This window comes from Balaenoptera ricei, chromosome 15, assembly GCF_028023285.1.
Source record: "Balaenoptera ricei isolate mBalRic1 chromosome 15, mBalRic1.hap2, whole genome shotgun sequence".
Lineage (NCBI taxonomy): Eukaryota > Metazoa > Chordata > Mammalia > Artiodactyla > Balaenopteridae > Balaenoptera > Balaenoptera ricei.
Window position 1 is genome coordinate 29893305 of NC_082653.1, and position 23456 is coordinate 29916760.

Sequence of the window (23456 nt, forward strand, 5' to 3'; positions counted from 1 at the left end):
CTTCTTCCTGAGCAAGGTTTGGAGGGCTGGGCTCTGGGTGCAAATGCCGGTGCCCCTTTGCCCAGACCACCCACCTGTTCCAGGCAGGAGGCCAGTGAGTAGGCCCGTGCCGTGTCTGGCCCTCGCCACCTGCCCCGCTCTTGCTTCATCTGCTCCCTGAGGCCCTGACAGCTGACACCCAGATAGCAGAGGAAGGGACCCACGAGTGGAGCCCAGGAGGACACATGGCTGCCACCTCCTTCCTGTCACTCTTCTGCTCAAAACCCACCAACAGCTAGAACATTCATCCCTCAAGCATTTTCACAGCTGTCCTCTCACTTGCTTCCGAGCTTTACTCAATGGTCACCTTTTCAGTGAGGCCTTCCCTGGAGACCCTAACTGAAATCACACACACACACACACACACACACACACACGTCATTACTTCTGTTTATCACATCTCTTTACCAACATCTAGCATGCCATTCTTTTTGCTTTTTTATCTTGTTTGTTGTCTGTCTCCCCCACCAGACCATAAGCTCCATGCAGGTGTGATTTTTTTTCTTTCTTTCTCCCTGCTTTACACCCAGTGTCTAGGAGAAAATTTATGGTCAGTGCTTGAACCAGACCCTTCACCTGGCAGAAATTCACTTTTAGGGTTTGGACCAGATCCAGGCAGGCAAGATAAATGAGTGAGATGGGCAGCATTGCAGAGCATATAGTTAAAAGTAAGGGTTGGTAAACTACATCCCATGGACCAAATCCAGACCACCTGTTTTTGTAAATAAAGTTTTATTAGGACACAACTTCACTCATTTGCTTACATATAATCTATGGCTGCTTTCTAACTACAACAGCAGAATTTGAGTAGTTCCAACAGAGGCCATCTGGCTCACAAAGCCTAAAATCTTTTTTGGAGAAAAATTGCCACCACTCCTGATTTAGAGCATAGACTCTAGAACTGGCTCTGTCGTTTGCCAGCTGGGTCATCTTGAGCAAGTTACACAGCAGATTCATTGCCTCTGAGATGGAAAATTTCACAAGCTTTGTTAAGTTGTTCAGCTATGCCACCTTCTCCTCTGTATATAGTTTGACCATTATCAGTTGTAGCACGTCACAGCAGATTCCACTTTATTTCAGTTGTTGCTATGAGGATTTAGTGTGCTGTTATCTGTAGAGTAGTTGAAGGCGTGTGCTAATCCATAGTAGGGCATATATACGAATTTGTTAAGCTTGAGCCCTGCCCGAATTCGGGGTAGCTGGTATTCATAACAATGCTATGAGGTGGGAAGCATTATCTACACCAGGAGTCAGCTAACTTTTCTTTTTTAGAACCTGATAGTACATATTTTAGGCTTCGGGGATCAAGAGACAAAATCAAGACTATTATGTAGGTACTTACATAACAGGAGAGAAACAAATGCCCACAAAGTTTTTACTGGCAAAATTCAAAATATGATAATAATAGAGTATAATTTTTTGTAATACAGGACTACCAATGAGAAGAATGGAATTCTTTTGAGGGGGGAGGAGGTGATATTTCACATAATAGAGGTTCAGAGTTACTATTCTCTATCATCAAAAATCAGTTGTCCTGCCCAGATAGCCATCTTTGCTGCCAGATCCATTTTTGTACGAGACATGGCAACACATCTACCACCATAGGAAAAAAATTTGCCATAAAGCTTTATTACTGCCAAGCCATCGGACTGCTGTGCAGTAGGGCAAGTCAGGATATTCAGTTTCTATTTTTGATAAAAATTCACAGATATGAAAATGATTAAGTCATGAGAGCAAATGAAGTTTACCATTGACACTCTTGACTCAATTGTACATGATAGATTCAAATATTTTCTACAAATTACTTACTGATGAGTAAGAAAATGAATAACCATAGTGTGCACACACTGAAAATTTCACAAGCTTTGTTAATTTGTTCAGCTCTGACTTCTGCTCTACATATAGTTTGACCATTATCAGTTGTAGCACATCATAGCAGATTCCACTTCATTTCAGTTGTACTGAATTCCATTCCATTCAGTTGTACTAAATTAGTGTTTTCTCAATTTCTTTGAGAAAATTTCACCCATATATGTCCTGCACAGAATATTCATAGGAGTTAATTCTTCAGTCACTTCAGACTTGGCATTAACTCCTCAAATAAACTAAGCAGTATCAGTAACATCTATTGACTCATTAAGAGCCAAGGAAAACCACCTGAGATCACTTGCCTTGTGTTTGAATGTCCTCAACTCTTCAAGCAACTGCTCTTGCTGGAAAATCTAAAAGTCATAAGTATATTTTCTCTGAATACATTCCTTCAGCTCCTACAATTTAATTACTTCATCACTGGTAAATGAGAACCATGATTTTGGAAACCAGAGGAAAGGGTATCCTTGTTATATAGAGACAGAAAGCTTAGATAAACTATGTCCTTCAGTTGTATGGAAAGCTGAATTTGTAAATGATAAACTTGTATATTTAGCTGAGGATATTTTTTTTCTTTTTCTTTTTCTTATTTTTTTTTTTTTTTTTGGTTGCACCGCGTGGCATGTGAGATCTTAATTCCCTGACCAGGGATCGAACCCACACCCCCTACAGTGGAAGCACAGAGTCTTAACCACTAGACCGCCACAGCTGAGGATATTTCTTTTTATTTTTTTTGAAGATCAATCTTAGTAAAAACTTTTTTCTCTGTTTTTTTTTTATTGAAGTATAGTTGATTTACAATATTGTGCTAATTTCTGCTGTACAGCAAAGTGATTTAGTTATACACATATATACATTTTTTTATATTCTTTTCCATTATGGTTTTTTTCCAGGAGATTGGATATAGTTCCCTGTGCTATACAGTAGGACCTTGTTGTTTACCCATCCCATATATAATAGTTTGCATCTACTAATCCCAAACTCCCAGTCCATCCCTCCCCCTTGGCAACCACAAGTCTGTTCTCTATATCTGTGAGTCTGTTTCTGTTTTGTAGATAAATTCATTTGTGCCATATTTTAGATTCCACATATAAGTGATATCATATGACATTTGTCTTTCGCTTTCTGACTTACTTCACTTAATATGATAATCTCTGGTTGTATCCATGTTGCTGCAAATGTCATTGTTTTGTTCTTTTTAATGGATGAGGAATATTCCATTGTATATATGTACCACATCTTCTTTATCCATTCATCTGTCGATGGACCTTTAGGTTGTTTCCATGTCTTGGCTATTGTGAATAGTGCTTCTATGAACATAGGGGTGCATGTATCTTTTTGAATTATAGTTTTGTCCAGGTATATGCCCAGGAGTGGGATTGCTGGATCATATGGTAGTTCTATTTTTAGTTTTCTGAGGAAGCTCCATACTGTTTTCATAGTGGCTGCACCAACTTACATTCCCACCAACAGTGTAAGAGAGTTCCCTTTTCTCCACACTCTCTCCAGCATTTGTTATTTGTAGACTTTTTAATGATGGCCATTCTGACCAGTGTTAGGTGGTACCTCACTGTAGTTTTGATTTGCATTTCTCTAATAATTGGTGATATTGAGCATCTTTTCATGTGCCTACTGGCCATTTTTATGTCTTCTTTGGAGAAATGTCTGTTAAGGTTTTCTGCCCATTTTTCAATTGGGTTGTTTGTTTTTTTGTTGTAGAGTTATATGATCTGTTTGTATATTTTGGAGATTATAGCTGAGGATATTTCTAAGTGTTGAAGGTGCAGCCTAGATTCTTCTTGCTGTTTATACTAAAAATGTGAGAAGAAAGAGATAAATTGAGGAAAGAACTGATAAGCAAAAAGGAACCAGGACTTGATGATTTGGGAAATTCTCAGACTGTCCAGTTTGCAGAAGACTCTAAAAACAGATCCACTGTTAGGAAAGCATGCTCTAAGGAGAAAGCCAAGGAGGAGGCTGGACAACCTTTTGCTAGTGCTTCTGAAGGATCTGAATATTCATTCACACAGATGATTCTTTAAGCATGTAGCTCGGATCCTCTCAACCATCTCAGCAGAGGCCAGAAATAGAAATGGAATTATCTGGGAAAGATCTGTGTAGGACGCTCTTGTGTAATGGACTGAATTCCCACAACATACTTGGAAGACCCACCAGGTATTTGAGATTGTTGTATGAGCAGTATCACAGCTTGGACTGAAAGGGGCAGAGAAGAGACAAAATGAAGGAAAGCTGTTGGACTCCAAATATTCTATAGTCAGTAAACAGGCTGATCAAATCTACTCAGCTGAAACCTGTGCTACTCTTCAAGAAAAAGGAAGGGTGACTCCGAGGCCAGAGTCTTGGGCCTGGAGGGCAGAGCTGCAGGCAGGCACAGAGGGTTGAGCCAAGAGAAAATTATTCTCAGACCTTTGAAATCTAATGGAGTTTGGCTGATTGGACTTCAAAATTGCTGGGAACTGGTGATTCCTTTCTTCCTTCCATTTTCTTCCTTTTGGAATTGGAATATCTATAACTGTTATCCTATGGCTGACCCACCATTGTATTTTGGGAGTAAATAACTTGCTTTCTAGTTTCACAGCTCCACAGATAGAGAGAAATTTTGCCCCAAAATGGATCATACCCAAAGTCTCACCTACACCTGATTTAGATGAGATTTGGGACTTTTGAGTCCATGATATTTAGATGAGATTTTTGGACTCTGAGTTGATGCTGTAATAGGTTGAGACTTTGGGACATGTAGGGATGGTGGTGAATATATTTTGCAGGTGGAATGAGTATGAATGTTTGGAGGCCAGAGAGCAGACTGGTGGGCTGAATAATGGCTCCCAAAGATATCCAGGTCCTAATCCCTGGAACATGTGGATGTTACCTTATATATCAAAATGGTCTTTGCTTATCTGATTAAGGATGTTGAGATGGGGAGATTGTCTGAATTACCCAGATGGGCCCTAAATCACGTGTCCTTATTAGAGGGAGGCAAAGAGATATTTGACTGTAGAAGAGCAGTAAGTGATGTGACCTTGAAAGCAGAAAGAGATTTGAAGATTCTATGCTGCTAGCTTTGAAGATAGAGGAAGGGGCCATGAGCCAAGGAATGCAGGGAATGAAGCTCTAAAAGTTGAGAAAAAGAAACAGATTCTTCCCTAGAGCCTCCCTCTGAAAGGAGAGCAGCCCTGCTGACACCTTGGTTTCAGTCCAGTGAAACCATTTCAGACTTTTTGACCTCCAGAACTGTAAGAAAATAATTTGTATTGTTTTAAGCCTCCAGTGTGGTAATTGGTTACACAGTAGTCACTGAAAACTAATGCATCATCTAATACGTCATAATTCAATGACAAAATAATCCACATTCTATTGTGACTTAAGCGTCACATTTGAAGTCCACTTTTCTTGTTTTTACAAAATGGGTATGCAGTAGTAATTAAAAAAATAATAGGGATTTCCTGGCGGTCCAGTGGTTAGGACTCTGCGCTTTCACTGGCGAGGGTGCGGGTTCAATTCCTGGTCGAGGAACTAAGATCCCGCAAGCTGCAGGGCACAGCCAAATAATACTACTAATAATAAATTAAATGTTATAATATGGTGATATGCATGGCACTTGAAATGCTGTCATGTTATAACTACATCATTGCAATTTGTAGTGCGCTGTGCAACAGTACTAAGCATCGAGATGGCCACAGATGTTTGCTAACACTCATCTCTGCTATTATAGCACAAAAACAACCAGAGACTATACATAAACAAATGAGCATGGCTGTGTTCCAATAAAACATTTACATACACTGAAGTTTGAATTTCATACTTCAATTTTTTTTTTAATTTATTTATTTATTTTTATTTATTTATTTTTGGCTGCGTTGGGTCTTCCTGGCTGCGTGCGTGCTTTCTCCAGTTGCGGCAAGCGGGGGCTACTCTTCGTTGCGGTGCGTGGGCTTCTCATTGCGGTGGCTTCTCTTGTTGCGGAGCACGGGCTCTAGGCGCGCGGGCTTCAGTAGTTGGGGCATGAGAACTCAGTAGCTGTGGCTTGCGGGCTCTAGAGTGCAGGCTCAGTAGTTGTGGCGCACGGGCTTCATTGCTCCGCGGCATGTGGGAACTTCCCGGACCAGGGCTCGAACCCGTGTCCCCTGCATTGGCAGGCAGATTCTTAACCACTGCACCACCAGGGAAGCCCCAACTTCAATTTTTATGTGTCACAAAATATTATTCTTCTTTTGATATTTTTCCAATTATTTAAAAATGTAAAAGCCATTCTTAGCCCACAGGCCTTATAAAAACAGGTAACAAGCCAAATTTGGTCCATGGGCCATTGTTTGCTAACCCCTGATTGACACATAAGAGAAAAATGCAGCTTCTAGATGCAACATTTTGGAGGGCACTTATAATTTGACAGCCCCATACTCAATGTTTTATATGAATTCATGTCTATGTCCTCTAAACAATCTGAGACAAATGCTGTTATTATAATACCATATTGTATATACTATTTTATTATTGTACTATATTATACGGATGAGGAAACCAGGGCAGAGAAATTTTCAGTATCTTGCCCAAAGATATCAAACCTCTGCAGCACTAACCAACAGAATTTTCTATATGAGGGAAAAAAATCCACATCTGCTCCTCAAATATAGTAGCTATTAGTCACATGACTCCTTGAAATGTGTGACTAAGAAACTGAATTTTTAATTTAATTTAATTTAATTTTAATAACCACATTGAAAAGTACAGCTCTAGTGGGGAGAGTGAGAGTATGAATACAGGCAGAAAGTGAGTAAGTAAATTGTCCATGGTGTCCCACAGCTAATAAATGGAAGAGAGAGGATTTAAATCGGGAATTTCAAACCATAAATTCCAGTTCTTGGCACCAAAGCTACCAACCAAAAGCCAGGAGCAGACAGTAGTCTCTGGGCAGGTATTTGTGGAAGGCAGTCTGCATAATGGTTCTTAGGTATTTGAAGAAAATCAAAATTACTGTTGTGAACTGTCCAAGAGCCTGCCCTAGGCAATACTGGAATTCTCATCTGAAGACTAATTGTAGGTATTTTTGAGTCACCATGAGGCTGTCCATCACATCAGTATCTGGAGAGCTGCCTCCAGGCCCAGGGACCCAGAGGAAGCTCCATGTTGGTCTCGTAGCTACATCACAGGCCATTTTCTCCCATGAGAGTACAGGAGAAAACCCATTTTCATCTTGCCGAGGAAGGTGCCAGGCACAGGAGACCAAGGTAGTTTGAGAGGTTGTGAGCCGCCGAGGACTTGAAGCTGGGGAGCCAGGGTGCTGAGGCAGCTCTAAGCCCTCGCCTACAGGGCAGCCCCGCGTGGGGGCTTTTTCCACTGCAGTCCCTGTGGAGAAGAGCTCTGTTCTTCCAGGAGAGTAGTTGTGAGTGGTGGCCTCGACCCTCCAGGGTATGTACACAGTTGTTTATGCCATATGAGCTTCACAGCACGCTATAATGTATTCTCTCCTCTTTCCAGTGGGAAAAACAGAATGTATGATGTCATCCAAGAGACAGTCGAAAACGATTTCCCAACCTTCCTGGGCAAGATTTTTGCTTTCCTCGCCAATCCAGGCCTGATCATTCCAGCCATCCTGCTGATGTTGTAAGTTAGCCAGGGGCCATGGCTCTGCCTCGTGGAAACCTCCCCGAGACTTCCTTGGCAGGTCCTTCTTTCTTGCCCTCTCAATCTGGATTTCCCAGAAGCAGATCCTCAGACAAAGACTTAAACGCAATCTAAATTGCAACTGGAGGGGGCAGTGTGTGTAGGGAAGTAAGACAGAGAAGGGACAGGAAGGTGCATTCTAACTACTGGGGTGACTTTAATCCTGCTGGGAGTTCTGGGAAGGTGTGCCTCTGAGTTATCCTGCTCAAGGGTGAGGGATCCGGGGCCTCTGTAGACCAGTTCCCATCCATCACTGGTTGAGTGCTGCTGGGAGATGTGGAAGGGAAGAGGCGTTGGTTAATTGCCTGGCAGTTTGGGCCAGCTGCCTTCATGGACAGAATGGTTTCCGAGTGTGGGGCGGGGCTTCAGGCACTGGCAGCTGTAAGTCTTTCAGTGAGCACACTGAAGATAGAGCCCAAAGCATAAGGTGAGTACTGACATTGTCTGCAGCACCCTCCAAAACATCCACTGGAAATATCAAAGACCCCTTCCCCAAGAAAGCTGAGGCCTGATGCAGCCTGTCCCTGGCTGGGCCCACAGGATTTCTCTACAGAGCATCCCCCATGCACTAGAGTGTTCGGTGCATTTGTCACCATCCTTCTCACAGACTGAAGATGTGGGTGGGCTTGGCGATCTCTGTATCCCCAACACCAGCCCCATGCCTGGGGCGTAGGAGGCAAACAATGAACGCTCAAGGAAGGAACAGGGCAGGAAATTGTGAAATATTCCTAACGTACAGAAACATACAGACAAGCATGTACAGGATCACAAGATTAAACAGATGTTAACATTTAGCAATATTTGCTTCAGATCAGTCTCTCTTTTTAAAAGAAATAAATGTTACACTTCAAGCCCCACCCAGTCTTTCTCTCTCCCTCCCTCTCCAAAGGTGACCACTATTTGGATTAGTTTTCCTCATTTCCAATCTGGACCATTTAATCACGTGTATGTACTATTGTTTTCTGAGTTCAAAAATTTTTCATGACTCGTTCAGACTACACAGCTTTCCTCACTCACATTATGTTTGGGGGACTTTTTCATGTGGATCCATGAGCACACATTTTCATGGCTCCACTGTATTCCATTGTGTCATAAAAATAATCAATAAACAATCTATAATAGGAATAGAAAAGAGTTTTATCTGAGCCAAACTGAGGACTATAGCCCAGAAGACAGCTTCTTAGATAACTCTGAGAAGTTGCTCCAGAGAAGCATGGTTTTCAGCACAATTTTATATCTTGACAGAACAAAGAACATTAAACAAATCAGGGATACATTCCTTCAAGGTTTCAAAAAAATAACAGATCAGCACATACACAGTGAGTCAGTACGGCCTTGGCATCTGGGAAGGGAATCTTATCATCAAAGGAGGACCAGCATTGGAATCCTAGGAAAGGAGACATTTAATCTTTATTTTTCACATGGACATTCTTTACTTCTGGTCAATGTGCCCTTTTCTTTCATAATTAAAACAGATATAGGAGGTCCCTGATGGCCTAGTGGTTAGGAATCTGGGCTTTTACTGCCGTGGCTCGGGTTCAATCCCTGGTCAGAGAACTGAGATCCCGCAAGTCGCAAGGTCACCAAAAAAAAAAAAAAGCATATGTACAATGTATGCTTGATAGGTCACAAGCAGGCTACTTTAGTGAGCATAAAATTCAAGTTAGCTCATGTATAAACCAGAATGACTTCCCCATACCTCAATATGTGAAAATTTCTTTTATCAGTTGTGTGATCAAACCACAATTTGACCATTTCTCTGCATAGAGATAGGTTGTCTCCACTTTTTTGCTATTGCAAATGTGCTCCTTATATGTCTCCTTGTGCGCATATTACAGTTTTCTCTAAGATAGACTTCTAGACGTGGTATTGCTGGGTCATAGGTATGTGTTTCTTCAATCTTTGAAGACAGTGCTGAATTGTCTCCCAAATAGGTGTATTTCCTTACATCCTTGACTTCAGACATCCTCTGCTTCTAGTCCTGGCATGAAGGAGGGCTGACATGGTAGTGACAACCACCTGAGGAAATTCTGGAACCCAGACACCAAACCTGACCTTACGGGGGCGGCACAGGGAAATACTAAGCTTGGAAACAGCCTCAGGAGGAACACAGCCACCCAGGAGCATTTTATCTTCTCTGATCTCTGGCTCCTCCCTAACAAATGGGCTGTGAATTAGGAGAGAGGGCGAGGCCTCGTGGGCGCCTTCCCAACAGATGGTGGTCCCTTGCCTGTCCTCCTTCTGGCCTCTTGTCGCCCACGGTCCTCTGAGTCTTTGCTTCAGGAAGCTCACGGGACAGCCTCTGACCCACACTCTGCCAAAGGCAGCGTGGTTCCTCCCTTCTGCCTGTAAGAGAGCTCGAGGATTCAGCTGAAGTGGCTCAGGGCAGCCCCACCCTGAGGGCAAGGATCAGAAGACCCCAGCTGGAGCAGCCGGGGCTTGAAATGCAGGAAGAAAAGTGACAGATAAGGACAGGCTGTCGGAGCACCCAGTCCAGGAGGCATCCGGGGCTTTTGTGGCCCCTCCTTCTCAGGTGGTACATCCAGGACAAGCCCCAAATCCTAGATCCTGTGAAAGGGAAGCCCAGGCTATAGCCTCAAAGGACACCCAGCCACCCAGTCAGCCAGTGGGGGCTGGACTCTGAAAACCACAAGCCCAGGACAGACATTCCCATCAGTGCACCCTGGGTAGAGGGCCTTTGGGGTCTATGCAGTTGTGTTTCTAGGCAAGCTTGGAGCAGGTCGCTTAGCACCTCTCTCTCCTCTCTCAGCACTTGAAGACTTTGGCGTCAAATGTGGTCTCCGACAAGTGCAAATAGATAGGGTGGCCTTGGGCAAGTGACTTAACCTCTCTGCATTCCAGGATGCTGACCTGTAAAGACGGGAGTCATCCTTTCTTCTTCACAGGGTTTCATCAAAACCAGTGAGACGTGGAGTGGGATGCACATGGCTCAGAGCCTGGCACAGGGCAGGTATCCAGGAAACACAAGCAGCTGCTTCTGCAGACAGGAAACCCTGCCTCTCCCCTGCCTCTTCAGGTTTCCCAGAAGAGGACTGATTCCTTTAGCTAAGCTTTATTAAACACTCTGAGAACTAGAAATGTGTTCAATAAAATAAAGAGAGAACAGGGATGTCCAAGACCTTGTCAATGTTAAGTGGAGAACTTAGGATGATAAGACCTCCCTCCACCCTGCCCAGAGGCAAAGCCTGGTCACCTATTCCAGAAAGCCTGCTGTGATTCCTCAGGAAGGGTGTCCAGCTCTTGCCATTTTCCAAGATCACAGTACCCCCGGAGCATGCTTTTCTCTTGCAGCCTGGCCATTTACTACCTGAACTCAGTTTCCAAAAGCCTTTCCCGAGCTAATGCCCAGCTGAGAAAGAAAATCCAAGCGGTGAGTCTGTCGGGAGTTTTCATTCAAAAAGATGTTATGTTTTTGGTTTTTGCTAATTTGCTCTTTGAGCCCAGTTGTATTCTTTAAATGGCTTTCTTCTAAACCAAACCCCAAATTATCTGCATGGTAGGAAGCAGCCTTGAGAGACTCAATGACATGCATTTATATTCTGAGGGTATTTGGGAATACATAACAGTAATGACTTAAATTTTGAGCAGTTACTAAAGAACAGGAGAAACTCAATAGATTAAACCAATGTTCATACACAATAAAACCAGTACCCACAGTAATTCCTACCTATTAAAACTAAAACTAGAAATACTAAAGAAAACAGCATTGTCAGAACAACATAGTGTTTGTGCCCCATGACCTAAGGAGTCTCTTAAGTCCCCTCCACACTGAGGCAGCCTCTCTCAACATCCGCTGACACACTGACTGCCTCTTCTGCTCTCCTAGCCCCCAACCCCACCTTCTTCACGTGGTAAAGGCTCTACACCAATCCTCCCTAAGCCCTGTCTTCCTTGCTTCCTCACCCCCTCTTCTGGAACTAATCTCATCAGCCTCACTGCCAGTTCCCCACCCACACTTCCTTCTGTTGCTCTCACTGTCCTCCTGCCCAGGTATAGAAAACCACTGAAATACAGGATTGGCAGAGGTTCTGTCCTCCCCTGGCCAGATGTTCCTTCAAATGCCATGCAAACCTGAGTCCCAGGTGCCCTCTCCAACCAGCGGTGAGGACAAGAACCGGCTACTTAAGGTGGCTGCCCTCTAGATCTCACCATCCTGGGCTCCGAAACTCAAACACTCATTTCCCTGGCCAGGATCAACCTTTCATTTTTTTCCTGCAGCTACGTGAAGTTGAAAAGAGCCACAAATCTTTCAAAGGCAGAGCCACAGCCACAGATTCAGAGGACACAGCTAAAGGCAACTCCAAAAATGCCACCCAGCTCACCAAAGAAGGTAAATTCTATTTCATGATGATTACTTTTACAAGGTCACGTGGGAAAGTGTAAAGAGCAACTGCTGTGAAATCAGATACATCTGGGATTGAAATCAGATTTCTGGCAATTATTAGCTATATGAAGTTGGGCAAAATAAAACAAGAGTGAATCACAGGCAACCTCGCGGGTGGTACAAATGAGGTGGGATTATGCGTGTGAAGTGCTACACAGACTTCCTGGCACAGAGAACCAATGAACGTGAGCTGGTAGGAGGAGGAGGAATGTCTGTAAAATGGGGAAATACCAGGGTTGTTTCCCTCATTTCTATCCCGAGTCTCTCACCACATTTTCTGTGGTGATGGTTCTTCGTCATTTCGTCTTCGTTTCTGAAATGACTTTGTCTTCTTCACTCTCACTCCTGAGTCTGTCATTTCCCATGTCATATCCTCTTAATATCTGGCTATTTAACCCAACGAAGGAGCACGATTTGTGTCCCATCCAGATCCCTTTAAGATGCTCTGAGGTTGGCTGACAGGAATCACTGCTGCCAGGGTTGGAGGAAGTATTTGTTTTGTGTGCTGTTTTAAGCATTTTCTTTAGGAGGAGAAATAGGCAGATTTGCATCTAGCAGCTGCCACTCCCACCAGAACCAGTTTGTATTCTCTTAGAAAAAAGAGCAGCACTGGAATAGCTAGAATAACAGGGTGAGAAAAAGCCACACATATTCCAAAAAAGGTGCCACGGAGCTTCAAAGGGAAATAATCACAGACCATCTCTACCTTGGGAGTGAGGAAAGGTCAAATTGAAAGAGACCATCTCTGAGCTGATCTCATTTTCCAAGGATTGTCCTTGTGTCAAAATTAAAGTATCAATATGCGGTAATTTTGACCTTCGATGTGGAAATTGAATGAGATGCACAAGAAATGGCTGAGAGTTTAGGAGTTAGAATTTTTAGTGCAGAAATTACTTATCATTTATTTGATGCCTTTGTAACATATAGGCAAGACTCTAGGAGAAGAATTTAAGCACATAGCAGTATTTCCCTGAAGATGAAAATCCTCAGTTCTTGAGCTCCAGTAGTGCAGAGAGTGACTGTAGAAGCAGATCAGGAGCAAAAACGGGCACCTGTGTGTATCCCTAGCAAACACTTGTTGATATTGGAATAGCAACAAGTATTGAAATAAGCCATAAACAAGTGGATGTTACAAAAAGAGGACAAGAGGTCTGTGTCAATGTAGAACCTATTCCTGGTGAGTCTCCAAAATATATGGAAGGCATTTCAAAGCTACAGACATTTTTGTCAGCAAGATCAGCTGCAGTCCATCGATAGCTTGGAAGCCTCGTTCAGAGATGGAATGCAGAAGAACGAATAGCTGGCACTTATTGTGGAGCTGAAGAGTGTTTTTTGTGGGGTTTTTTGTTTGTTTTTTTATTATTTATTTATTTATTTTTATTTTATTTTTTTAAAACTCCCCATTTAATTTATTTTTATTTATTTATTTTTGGCTGTGTTGGGTCTTCGTTTCTATGCGAGGGCTTTCTCTAGTTGTGGCAAGTGGGAGCCACTCTTCACCGCTGTGCGTGGGCCTCTCAGTATCGCGGCCTCTCTTGTTGCAGAGCACAGGCTCCAGACACGCAAGCTCAGTAGTTGTGGCTCACGGGCCTAGTTGCTCCGCGGCACGTGGGATCCTCCCAGACCAGGGCTCGAACCCGTGTCCCGTGCATTAGCAGGCAGACTCCCAACCACTGCACCACCAGGGAAGCCCTATTTATTTATTTATTTTGGCTGCGCTGGGTCTTCATTGTGGCATGCAGGATCTTTAGTTGCAGCATGCAGACTCTTAGTTGTGGCATGTGAACTCTTACTTGCAGCATGCACGCAGGATCTAGTTCCCAGACCAGGGACTGAACACTGGCCCCCTGCGTTTGGAGCGTGGAGTCTTACCCACAGGACCACCAAGGAAGTCCCTGAAGAAAGTGTTTGAATTCACCTAATTTTTCCACACAGGGCAGGAAATGGAGTAAATGTGATACTATGTTGTCATATCACCAACAAAAACAAGACAAAAAAATGGAATGGACGTATTTGGACACCGATGGAAGGAAAAAATAGGTTTATAAAACATTTCACATGAGAAAGCAAGAAACTTACATTGGTTTGACAGTGTCCATTCATGTCCCCATGATCGTGGGAGGCCTCGGCCTGCAGCAGCTTTAAGCAAGGTTTTGGTTCCTGGCCAGAGATTAAGGTCGGGTTGCAGCAGTGAAAGCGCAGAATCCTAGCCACTAGACAAATGGTCAGTGATAAGGCCCTGGCCCTTCAGCTTTGCAAAAAAGAATTCCCACAAAGAAGGAAAGTAGTGAAACAAGTAAAGTGTTTATTAGGAGGAAAAAGAGTACAGTACTTGTGGATAGACACACGGGCAGGCTCAGAGAGAGTCACGCCCTTGTGGTAATTTAAATCACTTATATGGGGCATTTCTTCTGGGTTTTCTTTGGCCTATCATTTTGATTTGCCTGGTTCTGAGTCTGTATTTGGTATATCTCTGGGTCCTCCCCTGTGTGTGCATGAGCATCTTTCAGCCAAGATGGATTCCGGCAAAGAGGCCTATGGGTGGCCTTGACATCACTCCCCTTTTGACCTCCAAGGAGCTTTCTAGTCAGGAAGGTCTCCTTGACTTCAAGAATGAGAAATATGTGGTCTTTTATCTCTTATCTGGGCAGGGCCCAGCCTCCTCTCTTGATCATCCTGCTATTGAAATTTTGGAGTTTCTGTCCTTGGGGAATGAACTCTAGCTGCTTACCCCTGGGGGGGCCCCATCTATCTCCTACCTCACCTACAGTCCCAATGTTCCTGTCCACCTTACCCACTCCCTTCCCCTCTTTTCTCTACTGGCTGCTGATCTAAAGTTTGCCCCTCTCCAAATTTGAATTTTTTATTACAGATCTAAAGCTCTTTCTTTCCATTTTATGCTGATTAAGTCAATATTACAGTATATGAAAGGGTTATCTGAACACATCAGTGGGACTAGGGTGTGGGGGAGAGCTGAGGAAGATGGTTATTCTTTCCCTGGAAAACTCCAGTAGCCTCTGTTGCTGCCCTCATTTAGCTTCTCTTTCTTGAAGTAAGCACTAGAATGACACTGATGTAACAAACAGGCCAAAAACAGCTAATGGCTCAAACACAATAAAACTTTATTTCTCACTCCATAAAGTCCAAATTGGGTGTTTCCACTTGATGGCCACTTTCTTCCCAAGTGGTAATGTTAGCGCAAGTTCGTGTGCCTGATGCCAAAATATTGGCTCTCTGTGCACTGATGCCAAAAGGAAATACGAAGACAGAGTTTTGGAGGAACGAGAAAGAGTACCTTTATTCTTTGCCAGGCAAAGAGGGAACACAGGGGGCTAGGGCCTCAAGAACTGTGCTCCCCTCCCTGGGGAATAGAGAGAGGTTTATGTCCCAGGGCTTGTGGCCTGGGGTAGGTGATAAGGCTCAAAGTAATGAAGGTCTTGCATGTTTTTCTTTTCTTCTGCAAATATACAGGCAATGCTGGCCTCAGGTGGCTCAGCAACCAGATCTGGTGTCCCTGAATTTATCGTGACCTTCTTTTTGAAATGCAGAATGCTACAAGGGAGTATAGGGGGAGAAGAATGCCAGGTGCAGAGAACAATTCCTATGGAATCAGAGAGTAATTAGCTTTGTTTAACTTTGTGATGGACAAGTCTAGCTACAAGTGTTTGTTAGTAGTAACTGCCAAAGAATAACCAGGATTGCTTAACTCTTTCAGGCCTGTTTATGCTGTTTCCCCAGCCTGTTCATTGTTTCCTTATTTTCCTCGTTTATCAGAAAAGAAAAGTCTCATTTCTATTTAAGAAAATCTCATTTCTATTTTTGCTGCAACAAATTCCCCACTGCTAGTTCATTCCCTCCATATCAATGGAGGAAGGGAAATGGGCATCGTTCTTACCTGGCTGAGGACAAAACTTCAGTTTTGCTCCATTTGACAAACATCAGCTGTCCAGCCCAGGGGCCCATCTATCTCCTACTTAAATCCCCCCTGAGATACATGAACCCCAAGAAATCTTTATTGATAGGATGAGAGATGACGGTCTGTCTTCTGTAGCTTCTTCAGACTGGCAAGGGGCTCATATCATAGACCTTACCTAGTTGGGGTCATGGAGCTCTCGCCTTGTCTCATTAAGGGGCCCCAGGGTGACTTCTGTTGTTATTTTGGCAGGATCTGTTCCGAGGAGTGGCTGGAATCTCTGTATCGTGATTATCTTGATGTGAACCTGTTGTATTCTGGAAGAGACAAAACTTAACAAGCAGTTTTAAAAAAGGCAGAGGCCAAAGATCAGGAAAAGAATGACTGTAACCAGGGGCCAAAGCAGGAATAAGAACCAAGTTACATTTGATAACAATTTTAATTGTGGTCCAGATAGAGTCAGTGTTTGCGTTATCCTGTCCAAAGGAATGGAGCCATTTGGCATGGTCATATATAGTTTTGATGTCTTTTCTATCACCCCAGTGTGATTGATGTAGATGTAACAGACTCAGAAGTAGTTGGAGGAGTGACCACCTGAATATTAATAGACAGAATAGATCTTAATTCTTTTTAGGAGAATGAGGCTGAATCCTAATCTAGACTTGGCACTTTGAGGAGACTTGTAGCCAGGTAGCCAGTTGTCTAATTTTAGCCAAGTGGGTTTTAACCTTTTAGGTGGTATTAACATATAATAAACATATAAACCAAAGCAGTTGCCACTGTTAGTAATTTTAGTGTTTTTCTAGGTATGAGAAAATTCAAGAATTTGGGTTTATGAAAATCCTTACCTGAAAATATCTAACTATCTGAAGGCCTGTTCTGTCAGTTTTTCCCAGAGCACAGAATGCCTCATTTCTGATCTCCCCGCTGAACAGAGTTCAGGGGGTGTTGAAGCAGGGGGTGTTGAAGGTCAGCAGCTGTAGCAGCTCATGATTTAATCCTTGTAGAGGTAGACTGCAAGTGTCAGTTTCCAGTCAGCAGGGCCCCTTCATGGTCATAAGTTCGACCACAGTTTGGGGGGCATTTTATGACCATTTCATCCCATGGTGCTAGGAATGCTCATTCCTAAGTCTGGTAAAGATTTTGTTGATAGGCTACTCAGTGTGCTATTACTGAATTAGGCTTTACTAGTAGCAAAAAGTCTCTGGACCACCTGGCTTACTAGTCTCTTATGGTCCAGGAAAATATTCCCTCTTGTTGTTTCTTTCCATATATAGAGTTACACTATTACAATCATTGATCTCATATGGAACTATATATCATCATTTTATCAGAGGCTCAGTCACACATTTGGTAATGCAGGAAACAACAATCTTGTAAAATAGACAAAATACAAATAACATAGCTAGCAGTATTAGTAGAGTCATAAGTACGAATTAAGCCAAGAACTTCCATGAGGTGTGGCCCAGTATATCCCAGGTCATCTGACTTAGTCTGTTCTGTACCAATCCTTATCTTTCAGGGAAATTGTATATTGGCATTGTCAACATACAATTAGGTGTATATACACCTAATATTGTATACACCTATCTTGTATATATACAATATACAATAAGGCACCCAGCCCAATTTTCTAGTGTTACTAGACTGATTATCCTCAGTATAGTCTGACTGTTTCTTTAAATTTAAATGACCATAGGCTGGTGTTAATCTCCTGGTTGTAGATCATGGAGCATCTGATCTTCATCTAAAGATTGATTTTTGAAGTTAGGCTTCAGAAACACAGAATGTCCTTCTGACAGTTTAATTAACTTTTGTAACAATATAACATAACAGCAGGGAACTATCTGAGAAATGAGTCTTAGTAAACACAGACCTTAATTAACAAAACTAGAATCTAATATTTAGGGAAACATAATTTTTTCTAAAATTATCCCAATTTCTATTAAACATAGCCAAGACTAATTTGTTTTTAAAATTAGTGTGGTCCATTGACCACATAGGTTTCTTTACATTGACTCTGGCATAATTCCTCAGAAGGAGTCACAGACTAAATTCCCAAAGTCCTCTCAAGGCCAAGAAAGCCATGCCAAAGGCCCGCCATCCTAGCTGGATTTTTCTCTTCTAGAGGTTTTTAAAATACTTTGAGATTTTTGTATCTGTCAGGAGACTGTCTTCTTTATTTACCTGATAAGGCTGTTCATTACCCAACAGTCTCCAATTTTTTTCTGCGGGACCAGGCAGAGAGAAAAGAAAATTGTTTTAATTTTACCCACAGGTATAAATTACCAAATTGTTGTAAACCATAAGTAGCTTGAGGAGAAGAGCTTCTTTATATCTGAAAAACAAAGATTAAAAGCCAGTAATATGTCAGACAAAAAGTCATAAAAATTATCATCATATTTAGCAGTTCATTTGATCCCATGTAATTAATTTTTGTTCTGAGTCCGGTTTTTCCATTAGTTCTGTTGTCCTTACCTGATGATTGAGGATGATAGTGACCGTGATAATTCTTAAGAAGTTTGTGAAGTTTTTGTTAAGGCTTGTGTGATTTGTCCAGTGAAGTGGGTGCCTTGATCACTGGAGATTGTAGAAAGTATAACCCAAGTGGAAAACACATTTTAACCTTTTTTTTTTTTCATTTTGAGGGCATTAACCCTGTAGCCAGGGGAAGGCTTTCACCCATTAAATAAAAATGAGGTTTGTCAGGGAGCCGGGAAAAGCCAAGCAGCTGTCTTGGATTTTCCATAGCCCTGACTGTTTAATTTACAGCTATTGTTGACCCATTTTGAATTCTCTGACTTAGGAGTAGACTGTTGCCATGCTACAAGGACATCAGGATAGCAAAAGTCTGACAACAAGGGGTTAATTTTTGTAGTAGCAGAATGAACTTTATCTACGTGGGTCATAATCTTCATAGGTCATTGTGAAATAATACTTATTTACTTTATCAAAGTAACAAAATATTTTAAAAACAAATATAAATCACTTAAAGGCAAAGAAATGTACACAGTCTGTTATCAAAAGCAGCATTCCAAGAAAACTTTGTTCTCTTAACAGAGAACCAAATTCCAGTCTGGTACCAGCTTACTGTTAATCACAAAATTTATTTGCCTAATTAATCTTTAATTTAATCTTAGAAAGTCCTTTCTATAAATCTTGAAGAGGTAGCACTTTTGCAAATGCATTCGAGTGAAAGCGTAAGTGTCTATAATGACAAAAGATTTAAGAAGGCATGTTTAAAATCTGATTACAATGCAGTTGACAAAGTAACTTGGTTACTGCTGTGACGTACAACACTTTAAGATGATAACTAGAATTATGACTGATAACATTTTACCCGGACATATCAGAAATTTAGGAATCCCATATAATTTCTAGAGTATCTATATTAGTAACATTTACCATGCAATGTAACCTAAGAAGATTTGTTGCTCATTTGACAATATTTCGCATGTAATTTAACATACCAAATCAACCTAATTAGTTTAATATCTCTCCTTGGGATGTTTTAGTATCTTATTTTATTTGGCAGTGGCCTAGTTATTCAATAAACTTCCATCATTTAACTTAATTTAGCACTACTCTAAATTTTCAAGTCGTCAAATATCTGGAGAGATTATTCTTAAGTAGACTTTCCTAAACATAATTATTCCTAAAAAGTTTACCCAAAGCTCTTATCTCATTTGTTTTTTCTTTTTAATTTAGTAGATAGAGATTTATTAGACAGAGATCTAACTTGTTCTTTTTAAGAACTAGGGAAAATGTCATGGTATGGATTATACTACTATTTATTCAACCATTCCTCTGTTAGACAGTCATGCTGTCTCTGGGTAAGAGTGATGCTAGCAAGGCAGTCTCCTTTAGCAAAGCAAACATTTGGACAAGGCATGGGGATAAATTGAAAGACTTTGGGGAGGCATGGATTTCAGAGTTTGGAAGACTTTCAGGAGTAGAAGTGGGTTGAAGTCAGCTGTAGAAGCATGGTTTCTTGGGTCAGACTGATTGGCTGACTCTCAGAAATTTATTGACAGAGGGAAGTTATCTTTTTTTTTTTAATGTCTTCAACATTTTATTCCAATAAGTATAGCTTGTATTAAAAACTGCTTTGAAAGATGTTACTATTTAAAGAAACTGGGTAAAGGGTTCACAGGATCCCTTTGTATTATTTCTTTTTTTTTTTAATTGGGGTATAGTTGCTTTACAATGCTGTGTTAGTTTCTGCTCTACAGTCTTATTTGTATTTTCTTTTTTTAAAAGTTTCTTCACATCGAGTTACTTTCCTTGTTGACAAATTTGCAACAGATATAATAAGATCTTATTTAGCTTATATTAAACCTAGGCACAATAAAAGTATACTTAATGTTGATGACTCTAAAGACATGTCTATATTAATTAGATCAACAAACTTAAACATTAATACCAGTATTAATTTAATATTGAATATTTCCCAGTTCACGTGAACCTGAAATTCATTTAGCTTAATTTCTCTTGTATTTAGAATTGTTTGATTTGTAAGCACTTACTTTTCTTTTAAGCCAATTAAATAGAGCTCATTTACAAATTAACCTCAGCAATATAATCCAAAGACAAGAACACATACTGAGACATACACAGGTATCCAGACAGACAGAGATCTCATAGCTTCTGCTTGAGATTTAAAATATCTCTTTGCCCCCCCCCCCTTTTTTTCTTGGCTTGAAGTTCTACTAATTAACCCAAGGCTGAAGTCTCAGGCAAAGTGGGCCATGTTTGTATCTCAAGGACATGATAAGTGTTAACTTCAAGCTTTCTCCTAGGCATATTTTTATTCTCTCAGGGTCAGAATTCTGAAAAAAAGTACTTCAGCAAGCTAGCTTTTTCTAATTGCACATGTAAAAAAGAATTAGTTTGGCAATTTCAAAAAAAGTTTTATTTTAACCAATTTTCTCCAGAGTCTAAAGAATATTATGGCCATACTGTCAAAAGAAAATCATCTTTCCTTTCTGTAGTCATAGTTTCATAGCTAAAATATAGACCAAATCACGCTTGAATTGGCCCTAAATACGGGGAGACTGGCTGATAAAATGTTGTCCTAGCAGGGATTGTTTCTCTGGGGAGGTGGGGTCTTAGTTTGATCAGAAGAATCTGGAACAGTAAGGGAACTTGCAGGAGTGGGGAAAGCTTGGTTCCCCCCTGAGAGTTGGGAGGAGTTAAGAGGGGATCATTTATAATGTTAGGAGAGATTTTTTGATTCCTCAGGCTTTTGATTACGGAGTCACATAGAGCAGGATTATGATAAAAGGGGCATAAAGTCCTGAACATAAGGGAACCTCAGTCCATTTTCCCATCCTGTGGCATTAAAGATCTAATTGTAAGAGAACCATTTTCAGGCCATTTTTTTTTTGTCACTGGATGATAGCTATAGGTCGACCAGTCATTTAAAATTTTCCCCAAGGGGTTCCCAGGTGAGGGTGGAACCTTAGAGGAAGCGCTTCCCATTTTAGCTCAAGCAGTTAGTACCAGATGTCTGCACGCTCAAACCAAACCTCGTTAGTGGAAAGTCACACTCAAAGTAAAACAAGCGGCAAAGAGATGCACAGATATCAAAAAGCCAAACGTCAGAAATGCCCAAAAGTGACTTCCAAGTCCCGCTAAGCCTGTGATGTTTGTCCAAAACGGCACCTTACAAACAGAATTCCCCTTTACAGGGAGAATTCCCCAAATTGGAACTGAAGTTCCCCAAACAGACAAAGTCAAAAGACCTCAGTTGTGCACCCCAGAGGACTTACCAAAATGCTGGCGGGTGTGTCATGACGTACCAAACACCCTCTTTCTGATATTCCAAGAGTTAATGTCTTCTCAGAGTAGAAGTCCGAGCTGGCACAGGGAAGGGAAAAAGAAGGTGTCCTCAAGGCAAAAAAAAGCTTCAGCAGCTTCTAGGTCAACCTCTCCCCCATTCTCCACCGCAGCCTCAGAGTTCTGCAGCCGAGAAGGCGGGTCAGGTGAGAAGGCGGGTCAGGTGTGATCGGGGCACGGCCTTGCGGCAGGGAGTCCCTGGTGATCTGGCCTCAGAGAAATCCCCCAACCCTCGTCTCTCCTGAAGGAGGCTGGTGTGGAGAGAGATTCCCAAGCCTCCGATCAAGCCAAGGGGCCCTGCAGGGCCACCTGCCCATGAGAAGATCCTGGACGAGCCCCTAAAATTTGATTCCAAAATATTGACTCTCTGTGCACTGATGCCAAAAAAGAAATATGGAAACGAGAAAGAGTAGCTTTATTCTTTGCCAGGCAAAGAGGGAACACAGGGGGCTAGGGCCTCAAGACTGTGCCCCACTCCCTGGGGAATAGAGAGAGGTTTATATCCCAGGGCTTGTGGCCTGGGAAGGTGATAAGGCTCAAAGTAATGAAGGTCTTACATGTTTTTCTTTTCTTCTGCAAATATACAGCCAAAGCTGGCCTCAGGCGGCTCAGCAACCAGATCTGATGTCCCTGAAGTTATTGTGACCTTCTTTTTGAAATGCAGAATGCTACAAGGGAGTATAGGGGGAGAAGAATGCCAGGTGCAGAGAACAATTCCTATGGAGTCAGAGAGTAATTAGCTTTGTTTAGCTTTGTGAAGGACAAGTCTAGCTACAAGTGTTTGTTAGTAGTAACCGCTAAAGAATAACCAAGATTGCTTAACTCTTTCAGGCCTGTTTAGGCTGTTTCCCCAGCCTGTTCATTGTTTCCTTATTTTCCTTGTTTATCAGAAAAGAAAAGTCTCATTTCTATTTTTGCTGCAACACGCCCAACGCACAGTGAGGCCAAACAAACTGAAATGTCAGAGTTTGGAGCAGAGAAAGGTTTATTGCAGTGTCATGCAAGGAGACAGGTGGCTCATGCCCTAAAAGTCCCAAGCTCCCCAGAGGGTTTTGACAAAGCATTTTTAAAAGCCAGGTGAGGGAAGGGGGTCATAGGGTGTGTGATCAGCTCATGCACAATTCTCTGATTGGCTGATGGTGAGGGAACAGGGTGGTGTCACTGGGGTTAACATTATCAGTCCTTAGGCTCCAGGAGGCCTGGGGCTATGTTCTCATGGTCATCAAGTAGTTAACCTCTTCCATTTGGTGGGGTGTTTTCACATCTGTAAAACAACTCAGGAAATGTGCATCAAATACTGTTATCTAGGTACTTCAGAGAAGAGCTAAAGCAGAGGATATGGGGGAAAGCCTGTCCCAGGAAGGCCCCATAGGGTCCTGCTCGGTTACAGTGATGTGGGGAACCCTGGCTCTGTCCGTCCTGTGATTCTATGTGCATCAAGCTGGGACGGGGAGGAGCCTGGAGGTCACACATGGACATGGTGCCCATCAAAGCCTGGACTTCAGCCACAGGCCATACCATCCACGATGGAAACTTAGTCTATTTCTATGTCCCTGGAACTGGATTTGGTGAAGAAGAAGCCAGTAATTGCCCCCAACTCAGAGCTGAAGGAGAGAAACAAGTAAGCGAAAGAGCTGGAAATGGATCTGATTAGCAGGAGCACCATTCTGGGGCTGATCCAAACAGTTTCCACAACCCTATCATCATATT

General features: G+C 42.1%; 1 protein-coding gene across 1 annotated transcript in view; it reads left to right on the forward strand.

The window, feature by feature from the left end:
- TMC2 (transmembrane channel like 2) overlaps positions 1 to 23456 on the forward strand; it is a 70177-nt gene that overhangs the window by 46206 nt on the left and 515 nt on the right. The window contains 3 exon segments of the mRNA XM_059898671.1: positions 7405 to 7530; positions 10903 to 10981; positions 11830 to 11941. Of these exon segments, the coding sequence (XP_059754654.1) occupies positions 7405 to 7530; positions 10903 to 10981; positions 11830 to 11941 (317 nt within the window).